Source organism: Microcaecilia unicolor, chromosome 8 (genome assembly GCF_901765095.1).
Source record: "Microcaecilia unicolor chromosome 8, aMicUni1.1, whole genome shotgun sequence".
Taxonomy (NCBI): domain Eukaryota; kingdom Metazoa; phylum Chordata; class Amphibia; order Gymnophiona; family Siphonopidae; genus Microcaecilia; species Microcaecilia unicolor.
In genome coordinates, this window is record NC_044038.1 from 179,836,730 (window position 1) to 179,851,843 (window position 15,114).

The 15,114-nt window shown below is 43.3% G+C and overlaps 1 protein-coding gene across 2 annotated transcripts in view; it reads right to left on the minus strand.

The window, feature by feature from the left end:
- SH3PXD2B (SH3 and PX domains 2B) overlaps positions 1-15,114 on the minus strand; it is a 135,462-nt gene that overhangs the window by 4,919 nt on the left and 115,429 nt on the right. Inside the window, exons 9-13 of one of the 2 annotated variants that reach the window (XM_030211352.1) lie at positions 14,581-14,698; positions 13,325-13,551; positions 9,575-9,624; positions 9,147-9,272; positions 5,388-6,821 (exon numbers count right to left, since the gene is read on the minus strand). In XM_030211352.1, the coding sequence (XP_030067212.1) occupies positions 5,388-6,821; positions 9,147-9,272; positions 9,575-9,624; positions 13,325-13,551; positions 14,581-14,698 (1,955 nt within the window). Of the gene's footprint in view, positions 1-4,208; positions 6,822-9,146; positions 9,273-9,574; positions 9,625-13,324; positions 13,552-14,580; positions 14,699-15,114 lie in introns of those variants that run through there. The other variant, XM_030211351.1, reaches the window with a different exon arrangement.

Below are 15,114 nucleotides of genomic sequence, written 5' to 3' on the forward strand. Positions count from 1 at the left end.
TCTGATTTAACGTTTCTCTTGCTCTCTAAAATTATCTCCTAGTTGGCAACGGCCCAGGAATGAACCTGAATATTTTGTTTCCCAGTAGGGTTGACGGTCCACCAATACTGTGGAATTCTAAGGTGTCATCTCAGCCTTCAGCTAAAGAATGGATGACTCTCCACGAAATTACCACCAACAGAAGAACGAACGAGCGAAAGAACCAAAACCCGCGCTTTAGGAGGAGAGGCAGATCTAGGACCTAGGACACGAAAAACATTTTTATCAGTTTCTTGATATTTTAGAGGGAGGAAGGCAGTCTTTACAACAAAACTTGAAACTGCTCCAATTCTTTCAGCCCAAGAGGAATGGGCTCAGTTGTGAGGTAAAATGGCTTCCTTTAAAAATAAGTTCAAATATTATAACTTTACATACCCAAAGTGGAGAACTTCAGTCAATCAAACGTCAGCACAGCTGATCAATTATCACTAGCCCTGGAGATTATGGGCCCAATTTACTTATTTGCCCCATGGGAGAAAAGCCCTAGTGAAGTAGGCCCAAAGTGAGCAGAAGAAACAATGAGCATCCAACACGTGGTCAGGAGGAGCAACTGTTTAATGTACAAGGGTTTCTTTGGACCTTTCCAGGAAAGCTCCGCTGCCATCACTGAATGGCTTTGTATTCATTGCCTCACTTCATTAGTGTTTTATACAATGTTTAAACAATTCGTGCCTGAAACCAGTCAAGCCTCTATCTAACAATATAAAAAAAAACAAGACTATAGACGGTGGGTGCAAGAGTACATATTACATTTCAGGAAGATACAATTAACATTCTCAGTCCCCTTCCTCTCCTCATTGACTACACTGAGAGGAGTCTATATACCCTGAAACAGGAAACAGAGTTTTACAAGGTAAGAGGCAGCTCCACATCCTATGAGGGAAGAGAAAGATTTGCATTGCTCACAGCATTCGGACCGGCAGAGAGGGGTGAGGGCTGGTGCTCATTTGTACAGGGGAAAGAACAAATACAGGCATATAAACACCCATGTCAGAGTAACTACAATTTATCCCAGGGGCGTAGCCAGACAACAGATTTTGGGTGGGCCTAGGCAAGAAGTGGGTGGGCACCAAGTGTTCTCCCCCCCTATCTCAGCTGGTGGGAAAACACTTCTTTCCACCTTGGCCGTCTGCAGCAGGCATGCGCTGAAAAATGAGCATGCTCAGGTGCCAGTATTGTGGAGAGTAGCGTTTTCGTTACCATCAGGGGGAAGTCTTCAGCCTGTCGAGCTTGGGATCCTCACTAGCTACCGCTAAACGTGTGCTACTGTTGGGTGGGCCTGAGCCCTAAATGGGTGGGCCCTGGCCCACCTGTGGCTACGCCACTGATTTGTCCTATTGGAAAAGAGGCCATTCAAAAGTGAATTTCATTAAATGCTTGTTCAAAACCTTTAGAGAGAACCAGTACAGTGAATGTTTTACTTTTGGAACTGCTGTTTTCCAAAGGATATTTTTATGTTCATTCTTTGATGACCTTTCAGTCTGACACTTTTACACATTTGAAGAAAGATCATTAATCATTGTGAGCCCTCACTACAAGACTTAAGACACTTAAGATTTCAAGTGAATAAAATGCTGTGCCCTGGAGTTGTGTTTAATATCTACAAAGAAATGCAGGCATGGTAACTCTGGGCAAAAGGTCAGCTTTGGCATACTTTCTAAACACAAACAAAAGGATTCGTGTGCAAAGAAATCTCCTCTCTATAGAATCAACCCTCCCGCCCCAAACCCAACCAATATGGGGAGGCATCGATAAACTTTTAAGAGGAGCAAAACCATGGATGGCGCTTCCTTCTCCAACCACTACTGAACAAATTGTACCAGGTTGGTTTTGACACATAAGTAGATATGGTTATAGAAGTCTGGGGTCTTGCCTTCCTATCTGTTTGTCACCATCACATTGAAAGAGCAGCGGAGCAGAACGCAAGGATGGACAACCCGATAAACTGCTCTAGAAAGTCATCAAGACATGCAGCCTATACATAGGAAGATTTAACCTAAGCAATAAAGTTCAAAAGGCACAAGTTTGTTCTCTTTGAAAAGTAATGAAAATGAAAGAAAGTATAAAATAGAGGGCAGAGGGAAATTTGAAGGATGCAGGTCAGAGCACCAATCCATAGGGGATTTCAAGATCTGTAGATGTGGCATTTTGTGGCATAGATTATTCTGCTTGGAAAGGAATGGACAGCACAGGCTGGGTCACCAGCGGATTGTTCTACCTCAGGGGCTTAAAGACATAGATATTCTTGGGATTTGGGATACATTTGGTTTCACTTCCCATCGTTTTGATCTCTTGAGAGTTTCACATGCGTTTTCCATACAGTTATTCTGAAAATGCGCAGCTAGTGGGGCAGTCTGCATGCATCGCTGGATATGTGCACACAGTGTTTCTTACATTATAATTTAAACATTTTCATAAGAGCTGAGACAAATGAGAACCTGAGGTTTCCCTGGTATTCTCATAAGATGGTGCATCTCTGCAATCTCCACATTTGATGCTGTAGCATTTTACACTGATTTTGGAGCTTCAAGTCTGTACTGAATCACTCCATTCATTTTTCAGTACATGAGGAGAACAATTTTCAACTGATGTAGTCACATCAAAATGGATTCATATGGCTAGAGCCATTTCAAAATCCACTCCCCCCCCCCCCCCCCCAGTAAGCATATACACACTGTTGACTGTCCCAGGATGAGCAGGCTGGGGGGAACGACAGGTTTGGGCATTGATGGGAACATCATGTGTGGATTTAATTTTTTTAAAATCTGCTGCTTTTTAGTGAGCTGAAACTATGTATGGATTTTTATTTTTAAATCCCTGAGTGTACCTTGCACTGGTAAATAAATGCAGCTCCAAAACTGCCTGTGGCTGTTGCAGGCCTCAATTTTTCAAACGGAAACCACAGGGAATTTCTTTGGAAATTTATCCTGCAGATCCTGGGCACTAAACTGTCTGTAGACTTTGAAAATTGCTCTCTCAAAGCCTGAGTTGGCACAGTAATGATACTTTTTCCTCTTTAAATTCATAGGGAGTGGTAGGTTCTTTTAAAGCTAACGAGTGTTATTATTTCTTGAAATGTTGCTGCTAATATTTCAGTAGCCAGTTGTCTTAATGTTTGGTATCCCTGAAAAGAAGGAAAACAGGACTTTCAAATGAGACCACTACAGGCCACAATTCACCTTCCCTGAAACTTTAAGTGAGCTGTAAACACATCTATTCAAATATGTTTCAAGCTGAAAGGTAATCTATTTGAAATTCATTTCATTGATCAATCGCCAGATAAGTAAACAGAGTGGCAATGGAAACATTCAAATTAAGCCACATTCAGCCAATAAAACAAACAAAAATATACGAAATATCTTTAATACAATCTATCTATGAACCAATCAGGAACAAGTGTCTGACATAATTCTTAGACATAGAGTATTCTGATTGGTTGCTAGAGGTAGGGAAGAGAAAGGCTCATTTCTGGACTGTGGAATGGCCATACAGACGTGTCATACAGCGAAGTAGGGGATCCTGAGGTTGGAAGATGAATAACAGCGTTCGTAAAAGGATAACAGACCTTTTCTGGCTAAACAGGTTGACTTGCTGTGGAATTACATCCATCCTCTGAAGTGAGACATCAATTAATGACAATATGCAAAAAAAAAAAAAAAAAGACACCCTAGAACTGATGTCTCATGTAAAAGAAAGGGGGTTTACGCAAACGAACCTTTTCTGGAGACGGGAAGGTGGTAGAACTAGAGGACATGAATTGAGGTTGAAGGGGGGCAGGGAAGGGTGGTAGATACGTGGAATGCCCTCCTGTGGGAGATGGTGGAGATGAAAACGGTAAAGGAATTCAAACATGCATGGGATAAACACAAAAGAATCCTGTTTAGAAGGAATGGATCTATGGAATCTTAGCGGAGATTGGGTGGCCACGCCGGTATTTGGTGAGTAAAACCGGTGCAGAGCAGACTTCTACGGTCTGTGCCCTGATCGTGACTGAGTACAGATGGGCTGGAGTGTAAATTTTAAGGGGCTTCAGAACTTAGTACATGAAGAGTGATGGGCAGACTTCTACGGTCTGTGCGCTGAGAATGGCAAGGACAAATCAAACTCGGGTATACATATAAAGTATCACATACCATGTAAAATGAGTTTATCTTGTTGGGCAGGCTGGATGGACCGTACAGGTCTTTATCTGCCGTCATTTATTATGTATGTTACTATGTCTAAGTGTTATTTTTGTTGAATTTCTTTCATTAACATCATCCTCATTACTGTGATGGAACGTGAAGAGATGATGGAATTCTGGAAATTTGAAATGGGGATGGAGAGGAGGTGTGGAGCGAGTGTGGAAGGATTGAATTACGAGCGGCAGATAGAGTTAATAATAGGGGGGGTGTCACTTCTGCTATTTTCTTTGTTTCTTTGCCGTATTCTAGGTAAGAGAACAACATTTTTCAGAAGTGTTTAAAATATCAAGAAAACAGAGCTCTCTAAATGCTACTACAGCATGGATCTGGTACCAGAGATCAACATAAAGGGCCAGGAACTTCCGTATATAAATGCTTCAATTAAAATACGACAATGGGTTCAAACTTTTGTGCTATATGACTGAAGGGCATTGTTGACTTCCACTCAAAGTCTAATCTCTATGTATATTTTGATGGGTTCTCCTCAACCCTTATACCGTTTCTGGGGAAAGCTGGGTCATATCAATGTTAACTGAACACTACAGCCAGCACAGTCTATAAATCTGTATTTTGACCCCTATTTACTAAGCCACATTAGCTTAAATATCAGTGAAGCTCCAAAATCAGTTAATGTGGAAATCAACTAATGCAGAAATTCGTATCAAGGACTAGAGAAGAGGTGGACAGTGCATTCTGCAGTTAATTTAACTGTTAGTGCGCCTGCTAACACGGAACACTTTACACCTTCAAACCATAAAGCAAGTTGGTAATTAGGGTCGTAATCTGTAAGAAACTAGTTTTCTAAATCAGAATACACTAGCATTGATTGCTTTAAAGGATTCAAGACTTGAGACAAGTGAAAAAAGATGAAGAACCCTCATGACTCCTTCCCTTTGCCTGCCTCTCTCTTTTTGTCCTCTCTCAACGATGACCAACACAGAATATCATTTAAAAAAAAAACAAAAAACATTGGCCCTATGTAAAAACTATAAATTAAGCTAATTAAATATTCTTGTGAAAATGAGGGGGCTGTCAAATTGTGTAAACTCAGAGGAGTAACTATGGCTTCTTCCTCAAATAATTGGAAGGGATCCAGCCCTCCAAAATTGGATCTCCGCTGACAGCCCTGCAAAACCACCAGCCACTACTGTTCTTCTCTTGTACCTCAAACGCAGTCCCTTCTTTAAAGCTGCTGATTTCTTCATCTCCTTCAAAATCAGCAACAGCCACATAAAGAACTTCTTTGGAGACTTCCGAGTTAGCCTGTGGGGTAGTTATTCTCTCTTTCTCGTCCACTTTCTCCACCTGCTTGGGTGGTGTCTTTGGAGCGAAGTTGCTTCTCACTTTGGCATCCTCTAAGCATGAAGTAGGCAGAAATGGTTTGGATCTCGGAGGGGCCAACATGGGTCTATTAGGTACTGGGGCAATTTTAACTTCTGGCGAGTCTTTTTGTTGCACTTTCACTTCTGTAGGCCCTTTCTTTGGAGGTGGAGGTCTTCTGGGTGGGACAACTGGCCTCTGTGGTGGTTCTCTTAAGACAGCAGGAAAACTCTTTTGCTCTGTGTTAGCAGTCTTTACAGTGTCATGCAATACCTTTGGTGGACCCTCTTTAGAAACATGGTTGTCCTGCTTTGGTAAAGCTCTGGTTTCTGCATTTGGCTGTTCTTGAGCCCTGCTTGAAACATCTACTGGTGACATGCTACTGGAGCAGTTTTCATTGGCCACCGTGCTTGAAGCAGCATCCTGCTCCATAGGTTTGTCCTGCGACTTAGCAGCAGGCCTCAACTTGCTTCTAAGGTTGGAAATATCTACTTTATTTTCAGTTTGCGAGTCAGTCCTTGGGGCAGGGAGTGGCTTAGGCCTTACCTGAGGCTTAGATTTTATAAAGGGGTTCTGAGCAATAGGCTCTGTTTTTTCTTCGGACACCTCCGATTTGGGTTTGGGTGGTTTGGGAACAGAACGAAGGTTAGGCTTCTTCACCTCTTTTGCAGACAATTTGTGTCCACATTCCAGGCCCATCTCATTTTTCAGCTGGAACAATTTAGCCTTTTCCGTTTTCAGTTCTGGTTTCTTGCTGTCTTTTGGAGCTACTTGTTTGGGTGGAATTACCGGCAGGATCCCCCCTGGTGGTTTTGGAGGTGGTGCCCTTAGGTGTTCCACTCTCTGGCGCTCAGACTGTTCTTCTGATTTAATCATGGACTCTTTTCTTGGTGGTAGATTTGGTTTTTCTTCAGAATCCTTACTGGTTGTCTCATCAAACACTGGGTGGACCGTTGCATCTCGATTATCTGAAGCAGTGCTTTTCGGACCGTACTCTTTCCCTTTCCAGTCTCTGGGCCACTTCAGCCCAGAATCTGTACCGTTTTGTGGAGGACCAGGTAGGGGTCTGGATGGTCCAGCTGGTTCCTCAGTAGAACTGCACTCAACGATGGCATCATCAGTTTTAAGCTGACCCATTTCATTTGGTAATGGCGCCAGGAAGTTGGGTCTAGACGCACTGCTAGTTTTCTTATATTTATCTATAAATGTAGCAGGCGCCCAACCTTCTTTTTCTTCAATCTGAATGTACCACCAGCCACTTAAGTTCTTCTCTATCACCTACAAGAAACACCAGAATTCAGAAAATTAACAAACTCAACTAATAAGGAGTGAAGTGTGTTAACAGCATCAGAAAAGAACTTCACTAATTACATGTTCAGAATTCAAAACAATTTTCAGGACCTCTATTTAAATAGGAAGGAAAAGCTTCAGTTCTATCACAAGCAAATTATGGGGCCCCTTTACTAAGGTGCGGGAGGGCTAACGCATGGGTAGCACGCGCCAAATCGGCACTACTGTAATTTTGAGTTTGGCGCTCGCCGAATCCCGCGGTAGAAAATATTTTCTATTTTCTACCACAGAGGGCGTTCCCGGCGATAATCAGCAGTTGGTGCACGCAGCATGGTTACCACGCGGGTGTGGTAAGGGCGCGCGCTAGATTTAATTTGAGCGCATACCCATTTCCTGACCCATTAAAAAAAGTCCTTTTTCCCAGCCGGGGTAAGAAATGGCTCCGTGTGTGCCCAAAACATGCACCCACACTACCGCAGGCCATTTTTCCCCATGGCTTAGTAAAAGGACCCCTATATATTTAACCTGTTTAATGACCATCACAGGCTGAAAAACCTTCATAATCTGATTATATTTTCGAAAGTTTTGATTTTCTTTCCATATAGATAAAAAGCTCTTCATGCAGATCAATTGTCCCCGATGTCGGCCAGCGTTTCGCAGTACTCCACTGTTGCCTCGGGAGGATATGAACCTTTCTGCTACACTATGTCTATATCTCCCTGAGGCAGCAGTGGAGTATGTGAAACACTGGCCAACATCGGGGACAATCGGTCTGCGAACTGTTTGAAGAGCTTTTTTACCTTTATGGAAAGAAAAGTGAAACTTTTGAAAATATAATAAAATTTGGAAGGTTTTTCAGCCTGTGATGGACATTAAACAGGTTACATATATAATTTGCCTGTGACAGATCTGAGGCTTTTCCTTCCTATTTAAATAGAGGTCCTGAGAATTGTTTGAATTCTGAACACGTAATTAGTGAAATTCGTTTGTGATACTGTTTATTTAATAACATGACACACTGTAGGGATTAAACTCTTCAACGTAGCAGTAGAGCAACATCATACTTCATTCCAGTCAACAGAAAAAATATCAGAAGAGATTTCCCATTTTCTCTCCCATATGCAGACATGCAAAGAATGTCTGATGGATTAAGTGGCTCCCCCTACAGCTTCACCTTTGCACTGTTAGGGAATCATAATGCTGATAGCCATCAGAAACCTGTACCTGATCACAGTTTGATTATAGCAGCATGTCACTACTATAATCAACATGAACTACAGTCACCTACTACTACTACTTAGCATTTCTATAGCGCTGCCAGGGTTACGCAGCGCTGTACAAGTTTAAACATGGGGAGGACAGTCCCTGCTCAAGAGAGCTTACACCTAATAAACTAGCATGGAAAAGTCCAGAAGTCCTGAAGCCCCTCTTCAGCAAACCACAGCAACCAAGAGCAAGAGCAGAAAAACAGTAGGGAAAATGCGAGAGACACAGAAAAAAAAAAAAAAAAAAAGAGAACGACAGTGGAAGGAAGCAGAACAGAGGTTTTCAACCCAGTCCTCGGAGCACACCCAGTCAGTCGGGGTTTTCAGGATATCCCCACTGAATCCAATGGAGATTGCCTGAAATCCCTGACTGGCTGGTTGTGCCCCGAGAACTGGGTTGAAAACCCCTGAAGTACAAAAAGACAGTGCAAATATATTTTCTGGCCTATTTCCACTACTGAGCCAGAAGACCGATGGTAGCAAAGGGGTTGTGCATAGGATCAGCTACTGCTCTGGTTTACTGGGTCACTGCAAAGTTCAGATCACAAACTCTGCATTAGACCAAAGCTTTCTTCTATTCATTTCTGCAGATATTTTACATCTTGAAAAGAATCCAAAGACTTCCAAACTGAAGCTGGCAAAAGTAGACATCTTCCAAAAACTGACTCTTTGCCTTATAAAATAAGAATGTTATTGTTCTGGCTTTGGGAAAAAAAAGTACATTTTTGACCATGACTGTTTCACCATTAGGATAGTGCAGGTTTAGAAGCCTTCCTTAAAAAGGCTACAATCGAAGTTGATACTCGAAGTCATAACAGATCATGTGATTTATCCAAGGTGTGAGCGGCACAAACAGTATTTAACCTGTCCGCCTAGTCCCCAATCCATCGCTCTAATCTCTAGGCCACCTACTCTTTTCTGGTAACTTTGCAAGCATGCAATTTTTCAAGATGAACATGCGCTTGGATAAGAAGCACTGATCTGACGGGAAACCCATCAGAGACGAGAAAGTAAAGGGAGATAATGTGAGGGCAGACAGAAACCTCACCTCAACTTTGAGTCCTGCCTGGAAGCTAATGCCATCTGGAATAGTGGTCTGAAACTCCGCAATGGTGTAATATTCCTCTTCCACCTGGGGGGGTATTGGAGGTTTGGGCAAATTCAAGCCACGTGGCTGATGTGACAAAGTAAAAAAAAAAAAAAAATAGAATGGTCATTAATAATACATACTAGTGAAACATTATCTTCTCTTGAGAGTCCGTTGAGTATGAATCAGATCACTCGGTACAGCCATATCCACAGGCCACTAAGCTGGCCAGACTTTGTGATAAAAGAACTCAGAAGACAGAATCCAAAAGTTCTTTTTACGTTAGCTCAACAAATGCAATTCACAATTTCTGTGGCTGTTGTGTTTTTGCAGTTACTGAGGACAAGTGCTAGTGACAGGCGTTCTCTAGAGGGAACTGAAATACTTACTATTGTAAGATCTCGCCGAGGTGGTGGCCTCTGCCTCATTGTTGGTGACTCTGTAGGGAAACAATTCATATTGATTTAACCTCCTCAGTTATATAGTAAGTAGCAATCATCACATACACAGTGCTAAACAATCCATTCATGTTCTGCAATTACTTTTCCTGAGGGTCCAACTCAATATTTCCTCAGGTTGAATCCCAGCCTCCTGTCACAGTAAAGAAACCCTCTCCCTAGATCTTCATTGTGCTCATTAAACAAGAGAGCATGAGACAAGATCAAGTCTCCTAAATCTGCCTTCAGAGTATGAATATAGCCAAGGCAACTAACACAGCGGGGTTCAGAAGACGCTTGGACAAGTTTCTGGAGGAAAAGTCCATAAAAATTAAAATTATTAGCCTGGTAGACTTGGAAGAGCCACTGATCATCCCTGGAAATGAATTAGGGAAAAAATAGATCAACGTTTTGGGATCTGTATGCTTTTTAGATGTCAACCGCTTACTATTGCCAGGATCCAAAGCTGCTCACTATGAATCTAGCAGGCATATGGCTTTTTTCTTTCTTTCACCAAAATTATGGAATAATCTCTCACCATACAACTATTGAGAAATGTCCTTACAGAAAGTCAAGAGTGTCTTGAAAACTCACTTTTACAACACACTAGTGTTTAATCTACCATGCTGATTTCCCTCAAGTGTACCCTCTATTCCGCAACCGGATAACCAGACACTGTTTAGTTGTTGTTGGTTTGTGCCTACTGTTGTATAATACAAGTGAATGTGTAATCTGGATTGAATGGTCTCCTCTTTTTGTCCAAGTTTTGAAGTCCCTTTCTTGGTTGTTTATATTGTTGGATTGTACACTGCCTGGACATAACTTTACCATTTACAGACGGTATAAAAAGTCTCAATAAACTTATAACTCGGACTGGACATTGTTGGGAGATACAATTCTGAGACTCAATGGTCCTTGATCTGACTCATCAAAGCTCATCTAATATTCTTATGAACAAGCCCCCAAACCAACTGTAGCAGAGGAGAATCCAAACCCAATGATAGACTAAATGAATGAGTGAACATTAAGGGGGTCATTTTTTTAATGGGGCATCCAGGCTCAGAAGCCACCTATGTGTCTATGTTACACCTATTTTAGAAAAATAATCAGCCCAATAAAGGTCTGCACTCGTGACAGCTACATAAAACAAGACAACAAAGGAACTATCACTATAAAACTTAAAATAAATTTGTACATGAAAAGGAAGAACCGTCAAATATAAGAAGCTGAATACAAGCTGGTAAAACTCAATCTCCAGTAAATATGTATCATCATTACTCCAACTTTTCATACACATTTTTTGCATTTTTAGCACAGCAATCCTGTGAAATTCTCCAAAATGTATAAATACAGAAATATTAAAAAACACTTAGCTGAAGGAGTCAAGATGTGTAAGAGACATCAGCAATATCAAGCAGGAGCACTAAAATCAGCTACAGCTCCACTATCAAAGCTCACTGCTATTTCATCAGCATTGTATAACTGATCCCGTTTCCAGCCTGATACAATCATGTTTTCAACAAAACGCTCTGCTTCCTCAAAATAGTCTTTTTAAATACTGTGCTATATATTTGGATTTCTACTTTTTGAAGAATTTGACAAGACACCGTCCTCAGACTTCTGAAGGCCTCCACTATAGAAGGATATGTGCACGTAGACAAATGCATGTAATATTTCAGCAACAGTGGACTGGCTGTCAATAATTATGCAACACTGAACAAAGGTCTAGAGCTGTGATACTCACTCCCAGACCTTGAGGGCCACCAACGCATCATGTTTCCATCCCTACTGAATATGCATGAAATACATTTACATACAATGGAGGTAATAGGCATGCAAATCTGTCTGATGCATATTCATTAAGGTTATCCTGAAAACCTGACCTGGGCATGAATACCAAGTACCTAGACTACGAATGACTAAAGCTTACAAACTCACCCATTTCTACATATCTGCACCTCTCAGGAACCCATAAATCAGTGGTTCCTAAACCTGGTCCTGGAGGCACCCCAGCTACTCAGGTTTTCAGGATACCCACAATGAATATTCATGAGAGAGATTTGCTTGCACTACTTCCTCTGCATGCAAATCTCTCTCGTGAATATTCATTGTGGTTATCCTGAAAATGTGACTGGCTGGGGTGTCTCCAGGACCAGGTTTGGGAACCACTGATCTAAATGTTCCACAGTGTCCTCCTTTTTTTTAAATAATTCCACACTGAGTCTTGGCTTTTCCTTCCATCTACAAAGCAGGAGACAGGAGTGTACATTACAGGGACGCTATCCATACCACAATCAGGCCTAACGCTGGAAGCCTGCCACATGGCCCACTGTTCTGGAGGCCCACTTTCCCTTCCAAGTAAGGGGGTGGGCTCATGAACTATAAAAAATCTCCTCCATGGAATGCACTGGCACCGGGGCTGCTGGCATAGCTGGGACTGGCAGTCGCTCCAGTGCCACAGAACCCAGAGCGAGGGAAGCAGCCAACTGCCGTCAGAGTCAGCTACACAAGGGGGAGAATGTGATGATTCCATGTCTCATAATGCACCGATCCAATGAAAACAACACAAAAATAATTTGATTCTGCATGCCAAGAGAACAGAAAGCTGTGTTCTGCAGCTTTTGTCCCAAAGACATTTTGTGGTCAGGGTACAGTAGAAAAAAGCAATAACAAGAATAATATACAGCACAATGCTATATGGGAGGTGTGCATTTTAGAATAAAATAGGTTTGTACCAGTGTATAGGGAGGGAACAGCAGCTGCGGGATTATTCTTTGACTATACTACCTGAATGTGATTCGACATGTTTAGCAGATAGCACTCAGGTCCAGACTGTGACGTGGAGTCACCTGGATGCACTGCCACTTTCCAGTAAGACCTCAAGAGCAAGAAACCACTAGAAGGAAAGGACAGGTATTTGTGACCTGGATTGGCCACTGTTGGAAACAGGATACTTGGGCTTCATGGACCTTCGGTCTGTCCCAGTATGGCAACACTTATATACTTATGTACTTGGGATTCTGAATGGAATCTTGCTACTCTTTGGGGTTGTACATGGAATGTTGCTACTATATGGGTTTCTGCCAGGTATTTGTGACCTGGATTGGCCACTGTTGGGAACAGGATGCTGGGCCTGATGGAACTTTGGTCTGTCCCAGTGTGACAAGACTTATGTACTTATGACAGCTGGATTTTCAAAAGAATTTAGGCACAATAAAGGTGGAAAAGAAGACATGCCCCTGAGGATTTATTGATGAGGGAGGCAGCATGTTAAAACTCACGTAACCAGTGGCGTACCAATGGGGGGGGGGGGGGGCGGTCCTCCCTGGGTGCACGCCGCTGGGAGGGGGGTGCCATGGCGCGCGCCTGCGGGCTCCGACTTCGCTAACTTCGCTCGTTCGCTGCAGCTCCCTCTGCCCCAGAACAGGTTACTTCCTGTTCCGGGGCAGATGGAGCTGCAGCGAACGAGGGAAGTTAGCGAAGTCGGAGCCCGCAGGTGCGCACTGCGGCACCCCCCCCCCCAGCGGCGTGCACCCGGGGGGGGGGGGGAAGGTGTAACTTCACGGGGGGGGGGGGGGGGGGGGGGGGGGGCGCATCAGCGATCCGCCCCGGGTGCAATCCAAGCTAGGAACGCCACTGCACATAACACACAGCCCTGTCAACCTAAGCAGGCAATGAACAACCAATCCTTTTTCCACTTACTTCTGCGAATGTCGGCAAAGGGTGCAGGGCGTCCATCAAACCTGTCATCTTTCAGCTGATTGGGCACCTCCTTCTCCCGATTCACTGAATTCTGCAATTTGCCTACACCATCCAGGTCTAGGGCACAGGAGTTGGCAGAAGGGCCTGAAGCCAGTCTCTGTGCCGGCAGCTCTCCGCTGAGTTTCTTCAGATAGGACGCAGGAGCCCAGCCTTCCTGACCCTGATACCTGCACAAAGAAACCATGTGTCACGTTGAGATATCCATGGAGTAACTGGCGCTCAAGGGCACCATCCTTCACATTGGTCATCTTTCAACGCAGGAGGCCAATACGTAGAGCTGATCCTGATTTGACCCAGTTACACAGAAATATCTGCACACTTTCTTCCTATAATCCCTTTTAGGACAAATATTTGAAAGGGAAATGCAGTAAATACATATTAAGGTAACTATACAAAAGAAAATTCTAGAAGTTTCCTCTTGTATAGATCCAGATTAGACATTGGGGTAATTTTATAAAGTAGTTGCTAAAACTGACGAGACAGTTATGCGCATAAATGTTTAGAATAGTAACATATATACACGCACATATTTCTTTACGTGCTGGACATGCGCCTGAACACTATTCTATAACTATGCAACTCCTGTCTATGGCAGTTAAAATCTCAAAATGGCTGCCAGGACGAGTCTTGGAAGCCATTTTGAAGGAGGAGGAGCCAGAGGCGCACAGGAGCAACCGGAAATTGCTCCTGCACCCACTACCCAACAATGACAAGGTAGGCCTAGGAAGGGGCTGCAGCCAGCGGTGGGGGTTCACAAGGGGGGCTGCAGCTGGGGGTGGTTGGCTACAGGAAGGGGGCTGGGGAGTTGGGGCTGCACCCAGTTTCAGTTCCAGCCAAAAATGCACAGGCACTTTCAGCCGAAACTGAAACAAGGCTGAAAGCGGATTTTGGGCCGGTTTCAGTGCCAAAATCAAGCCCAAAATTCGGTCAGCCTCCAGATGGATATTTGCCTGAGCACTATTCTATAACTATACATAAATCTTCAATAGTACATAGTTTGCAGATGGGAGAAGTCCGGCTAGAGGCCAAAGTTATATGCATAACTTAAAGAAAACTATGTTACGCGCAAATGGTGGATAATTGGGCGATGCACTGTTTTACCCCTGGAAATGGCTTTTGAAAATTTCTCATAAATTATGTTAAAACATCAAACACAACAACCAGGAGTTTAAAGAGATAGAGGGAGGGGGCTGTACCTGATTTTCCACCATCCTTCTAGATTTTTCTGGATAACTTCCACCACAGCACCTTTCTCCAAGCTGATCTCATCCTGGTCTCTTGCAGTGTATGGATAAATGACACTGTACTTCTCCTCTGCTCAACAAAAAACACATTTACCAGACGTTTACAATCACTTTAAAGGGCTGAAAACATAACACAACATACTGGACCCGGCACCTGGTTCAGAGCCCTGAATTCAAGCTAATCCCTGGGCCACACGTACAGCCCTGCACAAATCTGCAACGCCAAACTGGGGTGCCTGACAGCCTCTCTGGAGCAGGACTCTAACGGGCTACGGGGGGGGGGGGGGGGGACACGACAGACTGGGGAGAGGTGCACAGACGGCTACTCAGTCACATATACAAAGCTATAAGTTTAATCATCTATTGCAGTGTTTCCAAAGTCCGTTCCCGGAGTACACCTTGCCAGTCAGGTTTTCAGGATATCCACAATGAATACGCATGGAAGAAATTTGCATAAAATGGAAGCAGTGCATGCAAATCAAGTTC